At 37.2% G+C, this 21,032-nt stretch overlaps 1 protein-coding gene across 1 annotated transcript in view; it reads right to left on the reverse strand.

Annotated features, from left to right (window-relative positions):
* PALLD (palladin, cytoskeletal associated protein) overlaps positions 1-19,232 on the reverse strand; it is a 157,178-nt gene extending 137,946 nt beyond the window's left edge. The window contains exons 1-2 of the mRNA XM_053459905.1: positions 19,127-19,232; positions 17,462-18,485 (exon numbers count right to left, since the gene is read on the reverse strand). Of these exons, the coding sequence (XP_053315880.1) occupies positions 17,462-18,471 (1,010 nt within the window). The 5' untranslated portion in view covers positions 18,472-18,485; positions 19,127-19,232. The remainder of the gene's footprint in view (positions 1-17,461; positions 18,486-19,126) is intronic.
* Positions 19,233-21,032: the final 1,800 nt, after the last annotated feature.

A 21,032-nucleotide genomic window follows, 5' to 3' on the forward strand; every position in this document is an offset into this window, starting at 1 on the left:
TAGACTATTATTAAACTAGATTGTGTTATGTGTATCTTATGGGGTAGGTCTTAAAAGGTCATCACATTTTGAAAGTGGTGTATCTTAACAAGGTGAGGTTTTTTGATTGTGGTCACGTGCTATTGGGGGAGATTGTTGGCTATAAGATTGATAACTAGGAAACCTGGTTAAAATTTCCCTACTACCTTTACCTGGCCAAAAAAAAGAGGTGAGAAACACCGGTCTAAAAGGTACTCTCGGCTTTGATCTAAAGTGTTCATGGCACAGCAAGTCTAAAAAGTTTAACTTCAAAGCCCACAAAAGTGAAATGGTATACAAGAGCAAGAAGTGAATGTGTTCTGCAGGTCACTGCCAGACACTGAATTTTAACAAAGCCCAGAAGATTCCCTGCTATATTTCTGGAGCCAGATCTTTAGGAAAAAATACAAGAGCAAGCTTACTGTTAACAATCATCTAATGAAATGAGATCAGCTGTATTATTTATACTGAAAACATAATAACCACATACTTTCCAGGCTTTCAAAACAGTCTGAGATTTTCCTTTAGATATACTAGTAGTCTACACAAAAACTAAACTAGAATGTAAAAAAGTTATAAATGCAGGCACATTGAAAATAATAACAAAAAACTTAAAATATAATTCAGATAATGTAGTCTTTAATGCAGGATTTACTTTTCAATGACAGAATAATTCTCTTTGATATTTTTCATTGAGAAGGCCCACCAACAATGCCGCAAATTAATTATTTAATAGCATCAGCTATTGGTTAGCCCTCTGCCTAGCAAGAGCCTCTGAGAAGTATCATTCCACCGCAGGATCCATAAGGGGTTAGAACTTTAACATTCCAAACTTTAATCGGAACAGATGTGTGACTGGACGTTAAAGTACCTTAAGAAACATGCACCTCAAATGTATTTTTCATGGCAATAGATTTATGCTTAGACTTTACAAACAGACCACCAATTTTTAAATGGTAAAATTTCTCACGTTTCACCAAGTGAAAAATAGTAAAAGATCTTTAAAGTTTAATGTTAGTATTTTATTGACTTGGTCATACCTGGGAAGTTCCCATGGCTGTCCCCAACCACCAAGTTAAAGAGGATAATCCACACATAGGAGTGAGGCTAGTTCTCAGTGACTTGAAAAGGCTAGGGAAGGTGGAAAGGATCAGAGCTGAGAGTTAGTGGCAATAGCCAGTTACATAAACCATAAAACCAGAATGTTGGCCCATAAGGAGCTTTGCACTGATAAATATGGAATGATGCAATCAATGTTTGCACTTGGAATATTTAGTGTGCACGTTTACTATATGACCAAAATGATGTGGATACCCCTCCAAATTATGGTATTTCAGCCACACTAGTTGCCAACAAGTGAATAAAATCAAGCATATAAGCATATCATCACCAAAGAAAACCACTGGCAGTAGAATGGGTCCCATTGAAGGGCTCAGTGACTTTAAACATGGCACTGTCATAGGATGCCACCTGTGCCAAAAGTCAGTTTGTGAAATTTTTATCCTGCTACATCTGCCCCGGCCCGCTGGCAGTGCTATTATTGTAAAGTAGAAGCATCTAGTAGTAGCAACAGTTCAGCCACGAAGCGTAAGACCACGTACACTCACAGAGTGGGGCTGTCAGATGCTGAAGCATGTAGCCTCTGTCCTCTGTAGTATCACTCACTACAGAGTTCCCAACTGTCTCTGAAAACAACATCAGCACAAGTACTGTGTGTCGGGAAATTGATTTCCTCGGCAGAGCAACTGCAAACAAGCCGAAGATCACTATGCACAATGCCAAGTGTCACCTGGGGTGGTCAACCACTGGACTCTGGAGCAATGGAAACATGTTCTGTAGAGTGATGAATGACATGCCGCTATCTGGAAGTCAAATCTGGGTGCTGGGAGAACAGTAGCTACTGGAATTGCATAGTGCCTAGTGTATATTTTGGTGGTGGAGGGAATGGTTTGGGATTGTTTTTCAGGGTTTGGTCTAGGTCCAATAGGTCCAGTGAATGGTAATGTTAATGCTACATCATACACAAATTGTATGCTTGCAGTTTTGTGGCACTAGCTTGGGGAAGGCCCTTTCCTGTTCCAGCATGGCTGTACCCCTATGCAAAAAGTAAAGTTTATAAAGACATGGTTTTACAGATACAGAGCCCGGACCCTAACCCTGCTGAACACCTTTGGGATAAATTGGAATGCCTGACCTGGGAAATGCTCTTTTTGGCTGAATGGGTGCAGATACCCACAGAGTGGAGACTGTTATAGACACAAAGGAGGGGCAACGCTGTCTGTTTTACTTCAAAGAAGCTGAGATCCATGGGAAAAGATGACAAAAGCAGCGCAGCAAATGTATTGTCTCTCTACTTTACCACACCTTTACAAAGGCAGTCTGAACCAGTAGGCACCCATCGACAGTTTAGCAGTAGGGCAGATATGTTAATGAATAGGAATAACCAAAACAGACCCTGAAAAGGTAGCTGCTCCCATGGTACACTTGGGTTTCTTATACACATGTACAGTTTATTATTATCTACAAACACTTTTACCTAGGCTCAGTTAGTGTATAAACGTCTAAAATGTGAGGTTTGGAAAAGAATATCTTTTTGAGTTATTTTTTTCATGTACTTATACCATACAGTCTATTATTATTATTATTTATTATTTATTACCAGACCTTAGCTTGTCTTTGCTTTAACACATTAAACATTTTTTTTTACTTGGGATTGTGGAATAAATGAAGACATATATATATTTTATTGGCCTTGATTATAAATTGGCAACAAGAACCCTTCCAAAACATGTACCAGACAGGTCATAAATGTGTAAGAGCTGAGTTAGACAATGTTTTATGAACACTTGGAACGTTATTTGGAAAGCCACAGTTCAGCTAATTATAGCCCGTATTTAGTCTATGGCGTTTTTTATGTCTCCTTTTATTGGCCACATACTTAAAATTGTATAATGGCTAACTCATAAAGAGTCTGACTCCAAGATGTCCTTGCATTATTATTACTTTTTTTATGTTATTGTTATTTTCTTTTACTAAATGGCTCAATTATATTGAAACAGGATTAAAATAAATAAAGATAACCATGGTACTATGTTTATGAGTGGTAGTCCCGAGGCACTTTATTTGTGAATGTTGCTCTATGTGCCCTATAACAGATGGGCTTATTTCATGAAACAACTATAAAGTGAATATTAAAATGGGTTTAGAGAAAGTTTCAAATAATTGCACATTTTTCTGTTGGAAAAATATCTAGAAATAAAGTATAAATCAAGTTTATTTGTCTTGTCTTGGCACATATGAAAAATGTTTTTTTTTGTTGTTAGACCTGATTAAAAAGCCTTCAAAAAAGCTAGCATAAATTGTGCAGATTTGTCTAACATACTGAAATGTATTTCATTATAACTTAAAACCATTTCAGCAAGTGACAAGATGTAAATTTGTCTTCATGGATTGGGGAACTGTCTGCTATTCTGAGAGTAAAGTATGCGTGGGCTTCTCTTATGAGTCTGATGTGTTTTTAGGAAGTATCATGCTATAGTTTAGACAGTCTACAGCCAGGAATGTATCACAAATTTAACCACAACTTGCCTAGTTTAATGGAAACCAGGATTAGTGACCTACAAGGGGCATGTGAAGTAACAAGCTGTGGAATCGCCAGTGTGCTTTACCTTAGAATGTATTGTAGGTTGAACTACAGTATTCATCCCCACTCTAGAAATATGGATGTATAGGTATAGATGTGTATGTGCTTATACACGCAATGACCCAGAGGAAGTACCCCCTTACTTCCCCACTGGGTTAATTTAATGTGTGAAGACCCCAAAGCTTCTCTATACCTTCCCTGACTCATGTTCAGTAGGGTTGGTGGGAAAAACCCAGTGCCTCTGCCCACTGTTGGTCTTTGGCTAATATTCTAAGCAAAAGATGGAAGATAGAAGCAGGTTTTTGGAGATGTAATTTACAGCCATCAAAATATACCAACATATTTTAGGGTTTTATATATATATATATATATATATATATATATATATATATATATATATATATATGTGAGTAAACAGGACAAAAACTGAATCAAATCAAACTGAATCAAATCAAATATATATATATATATATATATATATATATGTGAGTAAACAGGACAAAAACTGAATCAAATCAACATTTGGTGTGACCACCCTTTGCCTTCAAAACAGCATCAATTCTTGGATTTGGGAAAGTGACAGATCTACTTTAAGAATGGATCATGCAATACATTTTACATAAGCCTTATCTTTTGCACTGGGTGAAATATTATCTACTGGTCTATTCATCACTGGTCTCTGATTAAAACAGAGGACAATATTTCCCTGGTTGCTAAGCAGCTATGGGATAAAGGCTGTTCTACAAATGAACAAGACCAAGCGTGGCCCTCGTTGATAAGAGCAACCATTGTGTGATGAACGTTAGCTGATTAAATGAACGCATTTCAGGTAAACAGTTGTTTCCTTTTGATACTACTGCACTCCGAAGGACATTGTTTTCAACCTTGATTTTCTTGCCATGGTGGATACAGATGTCCTTTCTCAGTATTCTTCTACAGGGGTTATTGGCCTCCCCAATTTAATATTGTCCTAATAATTTTTAATTTACTTAATTGTTCGGCGCATTGTTATTCGTGGTTTATGAGAAATTCCACTATAAAGGAATGTAATGCTGCCATCCCACAATTAATATTGAAAACAACTTGACATTTATGAACATTTTGATATCTAAACTAAAATATATGTGCCTAAAAGGACTGTTGTTTCCACTCTGTATAGCTGATGATGATGATGATGATGATGATATATGCTTTCAGATTTAGAGTATTCAGCCTAATCTCCCATACATTATTTTGATTCTATACCTGCCAAATATTGTCTGACATATCAGTCTACTAAAAACAGCCTTTTTTCATACAATCATATCACATATCACATAGCACAAAACAAATCAGGACAATATTAAATAATCCAAGGGAACAAAATGTACAACTGTATTACATTTATATGAAAGACACAAATTACAGCCTACCCGGTCATCTAAAAAAATGCAGTAATAAAAAGCGAGTAGAAAACTGTCTATATTTTACCATCATACATTTTCCAAATGGGCCAAAATTTTACCCTTTAAATAATTGACTCTGGCCTGAAATAAATAACCCTTTATTTATAATTGCACCGCATGCGCCAAAGCTCCTCTGCTAAAGCGGTTGCTTGCTGTCTATTTTAATTATAATTTATTTCTTAAATTGTAGACTAACTTTATTTTTTTTTTTTAGTAACACTAAACTTTTTAAATACATTGTCCCATGGAACAAGGAAATACACACACAACTATGCCACATATGATAGTTGTTCTATCCGCTGTCCTGCCCCCCAGCTATCTCGCGTTCAGGAAATCTGTTTCATGAACACCCCACTCTGCATGTGATATACTTACATCTAGTCAGCTCTGGCTCGGCAGATTCTTTAGGCGGGGGTCTATTTAGACCCTTGTGTGCATGCTTAGCCGCAGTGCTTTCCTGCCACTTTAAGCAGCCACTAAGCACAAGAATTGTTGGATCACTGTACTTAAAAAAAAAAAAAAAAAATATATATATACTATTTACCATCCTTTAGATTTGACCATACAAGTTTTTTTTTATTAAGTAAATACAAATCTTGTTATGCCAATCATAGAGAAAGAAAAAAATAATTAGTTATTAAAAATTGAATTATATTTAATAAAATAACCTGAAAAAGAAGAAATAACATCACATCACCCCCAGCCAACTGCTAATCACCTAAATTTGCTATTAGTAGTCAAGCACTCAATAAAACATAAGTAAAACAACTCTTCAGACCCCACAGAGTAACAGAATTGTAAGTGTCCCAATGTATATAATAAATCCACACTGTTAGGGAACACTGAAAATGGTAGCGTAAGCCCCAAATATAAATCTATGCCTCCCTACACCGCACATCGACCGGCATTGCAAGCTGGAACGTATCATAACCTGATCGTTCCTAAAGTATAACTCTCTAATCTACCAGGGGCAATGCTGGAGAGCCTCTGTTATGGTAACATGGTAATATGGATGGTTATAGTAGCTTGAATCAAAATATTTCTCAATATTATACCCTGAACAAATTATATAAGGGTCTTTAATCATTTTATCAATGGAGGTTTTGAAATGTTCTGTATGAACCTATTATTGGTGTATATACTGACCCTGAAGATGCCAATTTGCAGTTGAGGTAATCAGTATCTAGTAGTTGAGATACTTCTAAGCTAAGTATTAACACCATGGAAAGTAGAAGAACAGAAAAAAACACATTAGAACAGAAGTAAATTAACCTCGGTGACTCTACTCAACCAAGGTTGAGTATTTTTACCATATGTTTGCTCAGTCTAGATTTCTCTTTTTCATATTTAGTGTAGACATTTGTTTTGAACCCTTTTTAGTATGTGTAGTCCATCATTTAGTATGAACAATGTATATTACAAACTGAACAAAACCTGAAATTATGAACAGCTGAACATTTTAGTGCTAAATAAAACTGTGATTTACGTTCAGCAACATCCCTCAAATACAGTTATACTAAACATTTTTTTATATTATTATTATTATTATTAATAAAACATTTGTTCAAGGGACAGTGAATATGTTTTAGTATAGATTTCTAGTGGAAAGTGTTTTTTTTTTTTTTTTTAGTGCCTTTTTTGTACGTTTAAAATATTTTTATTTTTAAACTTTTTTTATTTTTATTATTATTTTACCTTTTTGACTGGTGATTTTTATAGAGCTCAGGTATCTTTCAAAAAAAGCATCTGTTTTAGGGAACTACAACTTTTATTACCCTCATCAGCATCCTTGCCGAAGGTGATGGGAGTTATGGATACCTTTGCTCTGCGATTGCTTGTAGTGTATGTGTTTTTTTTAGAAATATTGAGTTAAAGGTCAGGCATTTGAATTAGTTTGTAATGTATTTATTCAATATAAAGATACCTTCTTCCAAATATTTTGAAAAACGTTATATTTTTCTGTGCGTTGAGCTACCAGTATACAGTAACGTTTGCCTTCACATGCCGAGTAAGGCCTGTTTGTTAAATGGTGGCACCTGGCCAAATAAGACTGTGACAGATCCTTCTTTGGCTCTTCCATTAAACGATCACTATGGTTTTCATCTTTGCGTAGGATTGTTATTCCTGTGAGGGCAATTTTTATACCACAGGATCTGGGAAAACAACTGTACCAGATGTATAAGGAAAAAGATGAAAGCACCCTAGTCGCACGTGGATTTATTTCTCTTGATTTATTTGGTGTGCGTTATTGTCGCAAATTTCCGCATCACTATAAATTGCATGTATAAAGCAGATTCTGTGTGTACTATGAAGAACCAATTTTACGATTCTTCACTAAATGCACCAGAGGGAAGCTACAGATAATCTTAGGTTATAAGCTCTCGTGGGGGGCCCTCAAAAGCCTAGTCATGATCAGCCTCGTCATAATAAAACACCCAGGACCACCACTATCTTGATCATACCCCTCAACTTATTTATAAAACACTCATACTAACCATGTTTTGCCTCACTGCTGTAAACTCTAACACACTGACCAGTCTAAGCCACACAACTACTACTCACACATGTCACTCTCAGCCAAACTAACACACACAATATTCACACAATCCCATTTTATAGGTAGCGCTGTGGAATATGTTGGCTCTTTCTAAAACAATCAATAATAATAATAATAATAATAATAATAATAACTGTGTTTACATTCCTCTTCACTACTATTTCAAACCAAGCCCAGTATAGTGAGTGAACACAGGTTTAGAATCTAGGGAGTTACTGAGTGACTGCTTGTCTTTTACAGCTACTCTTCTATGTGAGAATCTAACATGAGCTTTTATCACCCTGCATAATAATTATTTCTATAAATCATATTTAATGGTTTTCTGTATGCTTTGTTCCACTCCCTCCCCTGTCAAAACTATTGTGGATTGTTGCTTGCCATAACTTGATTTTGTTTTGAGCTGAAGCTGTAAAATAATGAAGCTACTTTAGCCTTGTGAAAATAATGTATCCATGATGTATTGATGCTTTTGTGGATTGTCGATAGATATGCCGGAGAAACATCCTGTGCACCTCAATGGATCCTTAGGTTTATAAAAGAAATGGAAACAAAACACAATTTCATTGCACCGTTTCACTGCTGATATCTTTGAAAAATATCTTTGAAAAGCAAAATTAGGCAATGCCACAGATCAGATTTTTGAATAATGATCAGGTTAGCATTACTTGTGCATTGGGTGCCCACATTTTTTTCTACCATTCAGGGACACACTATGAAGCCCATGAGATCACACACACAGATGTGTGTAAATATACACACATATATATATATACGTTAGACATGCATTTTTAACTATATAAAATGTGCTTATCTCTTTGAAGTAAAGACTATGATTGAAATATGACTTCAAAATAACAGCTGAACTGTGCAGTTACTTTAATATTTGCCCCTGCTGCCAATATATATATATATATATATACAAATATTAGCCCTTGCTGCCAATATATACCGTATTGGCTCGGATATAGGCCGCCCCCGTATATAGGCCGCACCCTAAAAGTTTGGTGCTTTTTTAAGAAAAAGTTTTTTTCTTTAAAAAAGCACCAAAAAAACATGCTGCCACTCTGTCTCCCCCCCGAGATATGCTGCCACTGTCCCCCCCCGAGATATGCTGCCACTGTCCTCCCCCCCCGAGATATGCTGCCACTGTCGTCCTCCTCCCTCGGGATATGCTGCCACGTCCTCCCCCCCGAGATATGCTGCCACGTCCTCCTCCTCCCCCCCGAGATATACTGCCACTGCCCCCCCCGAGATATGCTGCCACGTCCCCCCCCGAGATATGCTTCCACTGCCCCCCCCGGGATATGCTGCCACTCTGCCCCCCCCCCACTTACCAGAGCAGACTCCCGGGTGTCTTGCTGGGCCGGCGGGGGACATCTACACAATACGCGTATACAACACTGGATATACACGGAAGTTGTACACGTGTATTGCGTAGATGTCCCCCGCTGGCCCCGCAAGACACCCGGGAGTCTGCTCTGGTAAGTCTTGGGGGCAGAGGTAAAACGCATCGTGCGGAAGGTCACCGGCTGCGGCGATGCGGGTAAATAACCTCCGCTGCCGGGACATCTTCCCCGTGGGAATTCCCGGCAAGGGAGATTGTTAAAGCACAGCGTGCGACAAGGCTGTTTATCCGCATCGCCGCAGCCGGTGACCGTCCGCACGATGCGCTTAGACAACCTCCCGTGCCGGCACTCCCCCCGTGGGAAGTGCTGGCAGGGGAGGCTGTCTGAGTGTATCGGAGAGTAGGATACAGGTCCCCTGCACTGCTGCGGGGGATCTGTATCCTAACCCTGGGGGAAAAAGTGCGGCCTATATTCGAGCCAGTACGGTATATAAATATTAGGCCCTGCTGCCGATATTTATTAATATTAGCCCCTGCTGTCAGTATATATAAATAATAGCCCCTGCTGTCAATATATATATATATATATATATATATATATATATATATATATACAGATATTAGACCCCGCTGCCAATACACTTTATATTGAAAAAAAATTGGACCCTACGCAAGAATTTCCTTGGGCCACGCTCCCTAGCCACGCTCCTGCACCACAAAATAGGTATAGATCAAATAAACACATAAAACAGCCCTTGCATGTATAGATCAACTGAATAAGACATACAAACCTACATAACTACATACATAAATAATGTATGGAAACATCACATAGCAGGCATAGATCAACACATTAACTCACAAACCCAGCTTTGCATGTATAGATCAATTGAAATTCACATGTGAACTTAGCATTCAAGGCATAGAATCAAATCCTGTATTTGCAGGTATACAATAATAAAGTATGGAAACATAGCATTGGAGCTATAGATCAACAGAACACACAAGCCCAGCATTGCAGGTATAAATCAACTGGAAATTACTCGGCACTGATGGTATAGATCAAAAAACACATGGAAACAGCACTGCAGAACTCAGCAATAAAGCTATAGATAAAAAACCCTAAATTACAGGCATAGATCACAGGTTGTACACCCCAAAGCCAGCCCTGGCATCCACACTGCCCACATAGAACCTGACCAGCACCCAGTTAACACACATAAGGCTTGCCATCTTTGTTTCCAAACAGCCCAGCACTTGGTCCCCAAACAGCCACCTTTGTCCCATAAACACCCTGTTTGTGCCATCTTTGCCTTTCCACAAATCAATTATACATCTATGATACACACAAACACTTTTACAGTCACTCACTAATTCACACTTTCATTCACATAATTCATTCACATAATCATTTATTCTCTCCCTCATTCAGACAATTCATCCACACACTAATTAATACTTTCCCTCATTCAGACAATTCATCCACACATTAATTCATACTCCCTCATTCAGACAATTTATCCACACATTAATTCATTTATTCTCTCCCTCATTCACACAATTTATCCACACACTAATTCATTTATTCTCTCACTCAATCTCACTCTTTATTTATTTGAATATTCTTACTACCCCCTTTCCCACTATCTACCCCCTCTCCCTTATCATAATATACCCCCTCTCCCTCCACCCCTTTTTTCCCCCTTTGTAGTTCACTTACCCTCCAGAAGTCCTGCGGTCAGAGTGCAAGGCCTCTGTCTCCCTGCTCTCACACGCTGCTTCACTGCTGAGCGCCGGAATATGACGTCATATTCTGGTGCACAGCATGACATGCGGGCACTGCAACCGAGCTAGAGGCCTCGCGGGGGAAACGGAGGGGAGCCGGCTGCCCGGGACCTGGGACTTCAAGTCCCAATGCGGGCAGTCCAGGACTTGTGGTCACCCTACTTGTGCAGCATCATTATACAAAATATTTGGAGTAAGATTTCTTAAGATCTGGGTTTTAGGACATGTGCAGATTAGTGTGCAGATTTATGGCTGCAAAGTTTATCAGTTATTTTAATCAGATTCAGGCATGGGGAGGGCGGACACATTCTAGTCCAGGGGGCAAGTAAAGCCAAGGTACCCCTTTGGTCCCTGTCCTTCATATAGCTAACACACACAAAAAAACACATGCACACTCTCCCACATACATACTTACCTTGTGTAAATCCTATCTTCTGAGCCACTCACCCATAGTGCCATGATATTCCTCGGGGCGATGTAATGTTGCTATATGTGACCCTACTGAGCTCCTTCCTCCTGTTTCAATAGTTTGGAGCAACCTTTCCCACATGGCATTATTATTATTCTCTTTTATTTATATATCGCCAACAATTTGCGGAGCGCTTAATACAATACATATATTCAAGGAATATGACAAGATGAGAACTGACAGACTGAGACAAACCGATATAATAGGTGGAGAGGTCATTGGAGAACAGGATATACCCTGCAGGGTATGTCCTATCGCTCCGATGAGGCACAGACACTGTGATCTCAATGCAAGTCTGTGGGGATCACAGTGTGATCTGTGCAAGGGGGTCGCAGGGAGGAGAGTGAGAAACCATGGAGAACAAATGGTTATTGATTTAAAAAAAAGAAATTAAAAAAATAAAAATAATACAATAAAAAATAAAATAAAAATAAAGTGAGCTAAGTGATGTCATTGCGACATAACATGTTCAAGAGGTCCCTAAGATGACCAATAACAATTTAAAAAAAATATATCTAAAAAAATACAAAATAAAATTAAAAAAAGATAATAATAATAAAAAAAGAAAAAAACCCTTACATCCGATTGCCCTAACACAACATCTAAAAAGTAAAACCCTCCTGCCCCTGTTCACAACCCCCAAACCCTAAGCCATAAGCATAAAAATTATAGTATGTTCCCAATACGTGCCAGGAAAGTATGGAAAATCTATATAAATTATGTATTTCGAAATCAGGACACCTGAATTGATAAACTTGGAGGGGATTTTCCATCACTTTACCTAATTTGAGGATTCAGAGGGAAAATATATAAAACATTTTCGCTAGTTTTTACTAAATTTCTCATCCTAAATTTTAAGCTAATCATCTAACTATGGTATCAAAAGAAAGCTCTATCTTTCCTTGAAAAAACAATATATAGTTTACATGGGTACAATATTTGCAGGGAAGGAGAATAATCGCTGAACCGACATACCGCAAAAATGGCAAAATTGCTTCGGGCTTTGAGGTACCAAAGTCAGTACTCAGTAAAATACACAGTGTAGGGAGCAGTTCGGGAAGGCTGGGCCTATGATCTTAGAACAGGCCAGTAAACAGTTTAAAGAAAGGGTTGCCCCACCATATCATTTATTATTATTGTTATTATTATTATATTTTATTCAAAAACTAGAATTGGCAGACTAAGATAAATCAATGTAATTTCCAGGTAAATAGAACTTGTCAAGGTAGTTAGAGCTTGTTGTGTAATATGTTTAACAGCCCAGAAGTTATCATTAATAGGTTTGATTGAGTGCATGGGATTTAATTAAGATACAGAGTCATAGGTGCAGGATAGGGGTGTTTGGGCTGTAGAGTGTAGCTAGCAACCCATGATTCAGCATTAATGTAGGGGCTGCTTGACTGGGCCTGGGATATCATTAACATACTTCATTCACTTCAGACTTTTTGGATAAATCTGCCATAAGGTTCCCCCCTTTTTTAACTTTGTTTCAGGTCAAGGTCAGTGCTGGCGGGAGGTCACTGAGGGCTAGCATCATTGTGGAACTTAGCTATCTGAGTTACGGCAAATATTGTCGGGACACGCGCACAAGTAGCTAAGTACAGGACTCACTGTGGGTCTCCAGTTGGTGCTTTTGCTACCAGTATGTTATGGCTAATATTCATGCTTAAACCCAGGTAACTCAATTGAGTTTATGTTTCACTAATGATAAGTCAAGATTTCCATGAGGACTTGTATTAGAGCCATTTTGGCAACACATTTGGTGAATGCAATGAAGCTACACAATAGACACTTAAAGAGTCCCAGGCTCAGCTCATTAGAAAGTACCCAGGTATGCTGGTGAGTGGCAAGCAGTTTGCCCACCGTGCAGGGAATGTTATGCCCCTCACTATGCCTGTGTCAGTACTCTCAGGGACCCCAGCCAGTCCTCAAGATTGCACCAGTTAGCAAGTTTATGCCAGCAAGTTTAATAAATTGCTTCATATATTTGATTACAGTTTGTTTTCCTTGTTCAATCACAATGTAGCATTTTATTCTTATGCATCTGTGTGTTTCTTTTAACATAATTTAATGGACATATTGACATTGCACCTGTCCAGGCTGTTGCACGGCTTTGTTTCCGCTCTGCAATATAATTGCAGCCTTATGGTCTTCCAGGCTGTTTCCACAATATTGCTTCTACTGACACATTTTGTACAATGAGATTATTTTTTGTAAATTCAACAGTATATTCAAGGTTTTACATTTATTGAGCATCACATCTGGAGATAGATAGATAGATAGATAGATAGATAGATAGATAGATAGCAAAGAACATTTTTTGCTATAACATTTTGAAGACAATACATGTGAGTGAAGAGAACTTTTTATTTTTGTTGGACAGTAACACAGCACCATCTGCAGGTTTATTGTGAAGACATTCTAGCCGTTTGATTTAATGTTGACATTTCACATGGAAACATTTAAATTTTTTAACTTTGGGAATTAAACATTTCAAACTCTTTGTATTTTGGTCTTGATCGAGATCTACATTTTTATGTTATAAAAATATTCTTTAGGAATTAATAACATCTTTTCAACTCCTATAAAGAATCATAATTTAAAAAAAAATCTACCGGTATGTAGTTGGTGTAAGTGGTATAACAGTGGTGTATTTAAAGCAATTACTGCACTAGGTCTCAATGATCACACATGGTGTACACATGGTGTACCTGTGGACAAACCTCCATAGTGCTAAAAGGACGGTTACATGAGAGATCACTGGTCTTCCCAACATTCCCAAAGGAGAAGATGCGCACCAGGGATCCTGAATAGAGTGATCTGACCCTGGAGATGTGGCAGAGGGCCTCCACCGGCTTAATACATTTTATTGACATCAATCTTTCCATTAATAAAGCCACACCAAGCACATTGGGTGACAGTAAGATCACAAAAAGGATCAAACCATTATGTCAAAGGAACCAAACAATAATGGGGTGCAGATTCATATAAGGAAAAAAAACAAATAAAACCAATAGTGTAGAGTGTAAAACCAATGGTATGTGCGGATTAAATGTTGCACTCACAAAAGAAATGGATGATTCAGACCCATCTATGTTGAATGCAAAGTGTCTTTAATATTCTTCGTAGATTCTAAAAGATAAACTTAAAATAGTGTAGTATCCGAGAAAATGTTTAAAATTGCCAGTAGAAGATACACTCACATTTAGTTCGTGCACCAAAAGTGCTTGAAGAGTGTCAATAAAAAGTCCACCGGTTTTGAAATGTAGAATAGTCCAAGAAATATCCTTCTAAACGCGTTTCGCCGACTTGGCTTCTTCAGTAGAAGTGTAATCGATGAGATAAGTGATCTTGTCTCGTTATTGTGCTTTTTTTATATAGGTACTTCCGTATATGCGTCATCTCACGTCGTCCGTTTTCTTTCGTCTGTTTCTATTATACGGCAATACGTCTGTTTATACGGCATTGGTATAACGGTATTGGTTTTACACTCTACACTATTGGTTTTATTTGTTTTTTTCCTTATATGAATCTGCGCCCCATTATTGTTTGGTTCGTTTGAATTTCTACACCCTGAGGAGGAGTGTTCGTTTTTGGGCTGCTGCAGTAGGGAAGTATTATTTTTATTATTTGTTTATTTTATACACAACACGTGATTTCAGGTCTATTCACGTTCTTCATTATGTCAAAGGAACCTGAATTTCGTGTTACTCTAGGCACCCTAGTGGCTGTATGTGAAATTACAAGAACAAGATTTTTTGGCCCAAAATACATAAATCTGAGTAGTCCATGGTGCTTTTGCTGCCTGTCCCCTTTGCTATACCCCTAATGGCAGAAGCTCTCTAAATCATTCCAGTGTAAGTAGAATCATTAACTCAGCTGTGTATTTTCTCTCTCTTCAGGGCTCTCTGCACCTGCTGCTGACCTAAATGCTTTTCTGTGAATAGTCTGTCAGACAGCTTATATTCTTGGCTCGGCTTGCTTCAACTTGGCAGACTCCTTTCATTATCTGGTCATGCAGCAGGTGGCTATCAAGTGTAGATAGAATTAAACACTTTTAGCAAATGGAGAAAATATGTGATTTCATTCTAGTGGCGGGTGCTCAATACCAGTTCCCCAACTAAATTTCTAGTCCCAGACTGTCCATCTGGCTCCTGTGGCATCATCCCCTGGAAATGTGTGTGTTTGTGTATGCAAGTATATTTATATATCACTTGTGCACATTCCCATAAAACCATTTCCCTTCAGTATAACCTCATATGCTATTAAAGGCTTTGCCCAGGGCCCACAATGACTTGTAGTAGGCCTGTGCAAAGGGTTAATTATTGTGCTCAATGACATCTGTCAAGTATAATTCCATCCCCCCAAGACACAAAATTTAATTAGTAAGAGATTATATCTGGACATACCAATCGCTAACAAAGAGGAAACAAAGCATAGACATCCAATTCCTGGAGCCAACCCTCCAGATATGTAGCCGGATTACCAAAACTTTGGGAGATTTTGCAGTTTTTTCTGCCCTTCACCCCTTTCTTCTTGTTGGCCAGTGATGTAGTAGTGAATTTGTGTATCTTAATGGATTTGAATTAATGTGATTTAATATTAAGATGGGATTTCATCTGTATAAAATAATTATTATGCATGGTGTATTACGTTTCAACCTGAGAAAGAGACATCTGTCTTGAAACCTTATACCGTTCATGGGCACAGTCTGAAATGGCACAGACTTTCTGGCCTACAAAAGGTTTGAACTTTTCATGCTTTAAGATCTTGTTCTTGCTTCATTTATGATAATATATTAAAGCTGCATGAAATCTACTCTCAAAAACAGAGGATTTGTACAACTTCAGACATATCTCAATTGACAAACCTTGCTTTTTACTGTATAGAGCTGTAATATCTGGTAACATAATATAACAGCTTAAGCAATATTTACCACCAGAATAAAGTTTTGCTCTAATAATACTGTTTTTTTAAATTTCATACTATCCATTCGCCACCCTTTGTGACCCAAATCCCTCTATTCCTCTTGGTATCCCTGATGCCCCTCTTTTCTACTAACACAGAATGTCTGGTGGATAGGAGTGTATCATAGTGTTTTAAAGTCGAAATGTCTTACTTAGTTTCATAATTAACTCAATTGACACCAAGTCATAAAGTCACATAAACAGTCTCTAAATCATTGCCCCCTAATGACACCAAACTGCCTTCATTAACTATAATACATAATTTGGCTTGCGGTGGCAATAACCAATGACACTGACCAAACACCACTTAAGCATGCAGCCTCAAGCTTTCAGTTGGTACGGAACAATATAATAACCCAAAGTTCATGCAGAGATGCAGAAACAGTAATTGTAAAAATAATAATAAAAATTGTAACGTTTATAACTAACAAAAGCAAAGGAAAAAGGAAAATTTATAAAGAAGTGATAAGCTGGGCAGGCCGAACTTATGGTAAAATATGTTTAACCATTAATCAGTTTGGAAATGAAGCTTCATAAAATAAAGTTTATTACATTTTTTTTCTGTTTGTTGGCTCATTATATATATGTATGTAGTTAACATTATTTTCCTTTGTAATGTTTTGAACCAATTAAACCTTAAACCATTGGTGGATCCAGTGCCCAATAACTCTTGGAGAACAGCTCTAAGCCCTTAGAGTGGAATCATGTGACATTTTGTAACCTGTAAGTCCGCTCAACGTCAATAGTAGAATTGCTGGGGTTCTACTACTGCCAACTAGTAAGTTTGATAAGCTTGCGAGCAGGGCCCTCTTTACCTAATGTATTTACCTAATGTCTTCATCTGTCAGTTGTAGTTTTGCCATACCCTTCAAATGTATGTACTGCAAGATGGGTAGCTTTACAGTTTGCTGTGTAAACTGGTGGGTGTGTATAAAATAATAATAATAATAATAAAAATAAGCACTATAAGAATTTTAACTTTAATACGTTTTAAAATAACGAAAATCTCATAAGTCCTTTTTTCTATTTTTTTTTGTAGTTGAATTATTAAACCACCTCTAACTACTAAAACTTTTTTTTGCATTATAATGACCCCATAACTGGTTTCATACAGTTTAGACTACTTATCATGTGGGTCATTAAGCTCTGAAAAAATTGAATGGAAACATACAAAATCTATGCAAGCATTTTAGGTTTAGCATTCCATTTATACCAGCAATTTTGGTACTTACCTAACCTCCGGCAGTGGGTTTCCTGATACTCTGCATACTAGTTCAACTCTGCTTCCCTCAGAAACCTCTTGGCTTCGGAGCTTCTGAATAAATCGAGCAACTAAAGGAGGAGTATATGATTTATTAGCTTGAATGTGTGTTCTATTTTCTTCAGGTTGGACAGGTTCTTTCTCTGTTGTATGATCTGTATCTTTTATTGATGATGTGTCTGTGGATTTTAAGTCTGGTTTTAATTCTACTTCATTTTCATTAATTGATGAGTTTACTAGAACTGGATTGTCTGTTTTAGGAGAAAGATAGCCACTGTCTGGTGAAGAAGAATCTCCATTTGGTCTCCTGTCTCTGTCTTTACTTGTTTCTCGAAATATAGCAGACAGTTCTTCAATGAAGTTTGCTGCCTTTTTGTATATATCAGGTTGGGAGCCACTGTCACTTTCAAATGCTTTTCCTTTCATTGTTGGATTTGGTATTTTATTTTGGCTACATTTGCTTGATTTCTTAGATGCTTTCTGAGCTTGAAGGGTACGAATTATACTTGGACTTGTGGTGAGAAGAGGTGATATCATATCTCGGACATCTGTGACAGCATTAGCATTTTTGCGTTGTTTATTAAGAACATTCACACGTGACATGCAATCTATTTTTTGAGAGTCTTGTGATGATGGGTTATTTAACTTAAATTCCTTGAAAGACCTGTCAACTGGATTTAGAGATGAATGTTTCAAAACATGTTCTTGAATAGGATTGTCATTGTTAGAACTGGAAAAAGCTTCACGAGCTATGTCAATGCTCTTGTTGATCTCGTCTTGACTAAGGAAAGCAGAAAGTTCAGGAAAATTTCCATCAATGGCTTCTTCATGCAAGTCTGATAATGAATCATAGAAGGAATCATGAGAAGATGCTTCAGACATGTTTTCAGAAAGGCCTTCTCTTGTTGTTCTATCTCCAGAATATTCCTCCTTCGACATCAGTGACAAAGGCAAAGTTTCGTTAACATCTTTGCTTGCCATTGTATGCAATCTCCCTGTTTGGCAGACACAAATACAAGCGTTAGAATAAAATGTTTAAAAAAATCTATATTCTACATTCTATGTTCCCGCATAAGTAACTGAAACAAAACTAAGTGCATTTATTGTTTTCCTTATTTGAATATTTTTTCCTTTTTATAAAAAAAAAATATACTGTAAGTTTTAGTTATTTCTCACGGCAGTGTTAATGCATTTTTAGAAGTTATTATGAATGTTATGAACCATTCTGGAACTTCTGTGATTTTATTTGCATAATGTTACAGATAAATGCAACATAAATTCATATAACCAACTATGCCGTATGTATGACATATAACGGGTTATATATGCATGTATAGTTTAACTATATTTCACACAGTTACATACTAATACCTTTACTTCTCCAAGCCACCTTTTATTTTAATTTCAAGTGAACCAAATGATGACTAAAGATACAAAAGGATCAATGATTTTTAGCCCTGGGCTTCCTGCATTTATATTAAATGTTTAAAGGTTCACACCATCTGAAACTGCATTTTCAACATAATTCACATTCAGTAAAATAAAAAATATAACCTCTTGTAAAATAACAAACAAAAGCTACAGAGACAGAGATAAGTGAATTTAGTCATGTTCAAAGAAAGAAATAGGCCCTTACCTAGAAATCCCAGTCAGAGGTGGCGAAATAATCGTATTTATTAACAGAAAAAGTGCAGCTACTCATTGAATATTGCTTTGTCCACACAGCACTCAATGAGGTGTATGTGGCCTGCAAGTTCCATCTGTTCCCACAGGACCATGTCATTCTTTCTCCACTAAGCTATATTTGGTAACTGAACTCATATTACAGTGAGCTGCTATCTGGAATTCCGGCAGAAAGGCTGCCGGGCCTCTCTGAAATAACTCATCGACACATGCCACTCAGATATCAGAGGAACTCTATGTTTCATTTTATTATCACAAACCCCACCATGTTTATAGATAGACCAGTGACTCCCTTGAGGAAGAAAGCATTATGATGGAAAGCTAGTGTAGCAATTGGGTTTTAGGGTATAACCGACTCTTGCTCTGGGAGAACCTTTGTCACATTTTGCCTCCGTTCTTTGATGGGGCAACGTAAATTTATAGTACAGTATATAAAAATAGCATATGGTAGCACCACCAATAACGTACCTTTTAGTATTTGAACTGTTAGAGATGATTTGTAAAGAGATTAGTTAAAATTTAACGTTTGTAAAAAGATGGATTTATTTTATAGATTTTATCGTATGCTTGCACATTTAAAAAATAAAATTAAATCTACATTTTTACTTTGTTCCTACAACCACTAGTACTATAAGTGAATATTAATATTATATGTATTAAATAAATGAAAGTTTGTATTTTTAAAAAGAAATCAATCTTGTTTGTGTTAGATTACCATAATAATCAAAATATTTTAATGAGGTGCATATCGTAACACTGTAATAAATGTAAATAAGTGAATAGCAGCGTTTTTAATGTATGTTAGAAAAACATATGCCAAATGACACTGAGCTTGTCACAGCTGTGCTGCACATTGGTAAGTCATGCACTCAACGAAAGTCTTTAAATAGCTTTGGATACAGCACAGGAATAACTCAACATCCTACTAAATGTTGCAGTGAAAAAATATCTTGTGTGCAGCAATAAATCCTTAATCTACACAGGGATTAAAGTCTACACAAAACATTTAGAAATGACTATTTCTAAGAGCTGTAAACTTTACAAAGGGCAAGAAGCAAATGAGGCAATCAACACTTGATTGTTAGAAAGCAAATATAAAATATAGTGGAGAAGGAAAGAGGTTCTCCATATTATTGATGTCTAGTAGCTACTGATTTCCTAGGTTCCAATCTCTTATGTGTCCTCACATCAACAACAGAATACAAAATCATTTTAAAAGATGCCTTCATACAACAGAGTTGGGCTTGACTCATATAACATATATTAAATAATGTTCAGGGCTAGACTGGGCATCTGGTAAATGTGAAAGTGTCCAGTCTGTGATTTATGCTTGCAGTTTAGGGTTTTCATGTATTATTTATTTGATCCATACCTTTAATGCTGAGTTTGCTTGTGTTTATTTTCATTGATCTATACCTGCCAGCCTGAGTTATTCAGTTGCTCTAGACCTGCAATTATATGTTTCCATGTTTTATATGTTTACTCTATACCTGCAAATACAGTGTTTACAAGTCTTATTCAGTTGACCTATACCCGCAATGCTGTGTTTCCATATGGTGTTTATTTGATCACGTGACTGACATGTGCTCACATGACTCATGCCTAAGGTGGCAAAAATCATTGTACCATCCCTGCCTTGGAGGGATGTGTAGACCCTGGGCCACTGTCTGTTTTGCCTTAAAACAGCCCCATCCTGTGTCTACATATTGCTGCCCACTATCTGGACTCATTCCTGGGTAAAAGCATAATGCTTCAAACCCGCAGCATGACACTAATTTATTTTGTATTTAATATTTATATGATTTAGGTAACAACCAAGCTATAAATATTGATGTCTATGCTAAGAATACATGTAACAT

Source organism: Spea bombifrons, chromosome 1, assembly GCF_027358695.1.
Source record: "Spea bombifrons isolate aSpeBom1 chromosome 1, aSpeBom1.2.pri, whole genome shotgun sequence".
NCBI lineage: Eukaryota > Metazoa > Chordata > Amphibia > Anura > Pelobatidae > Spea > Spea bombifrons.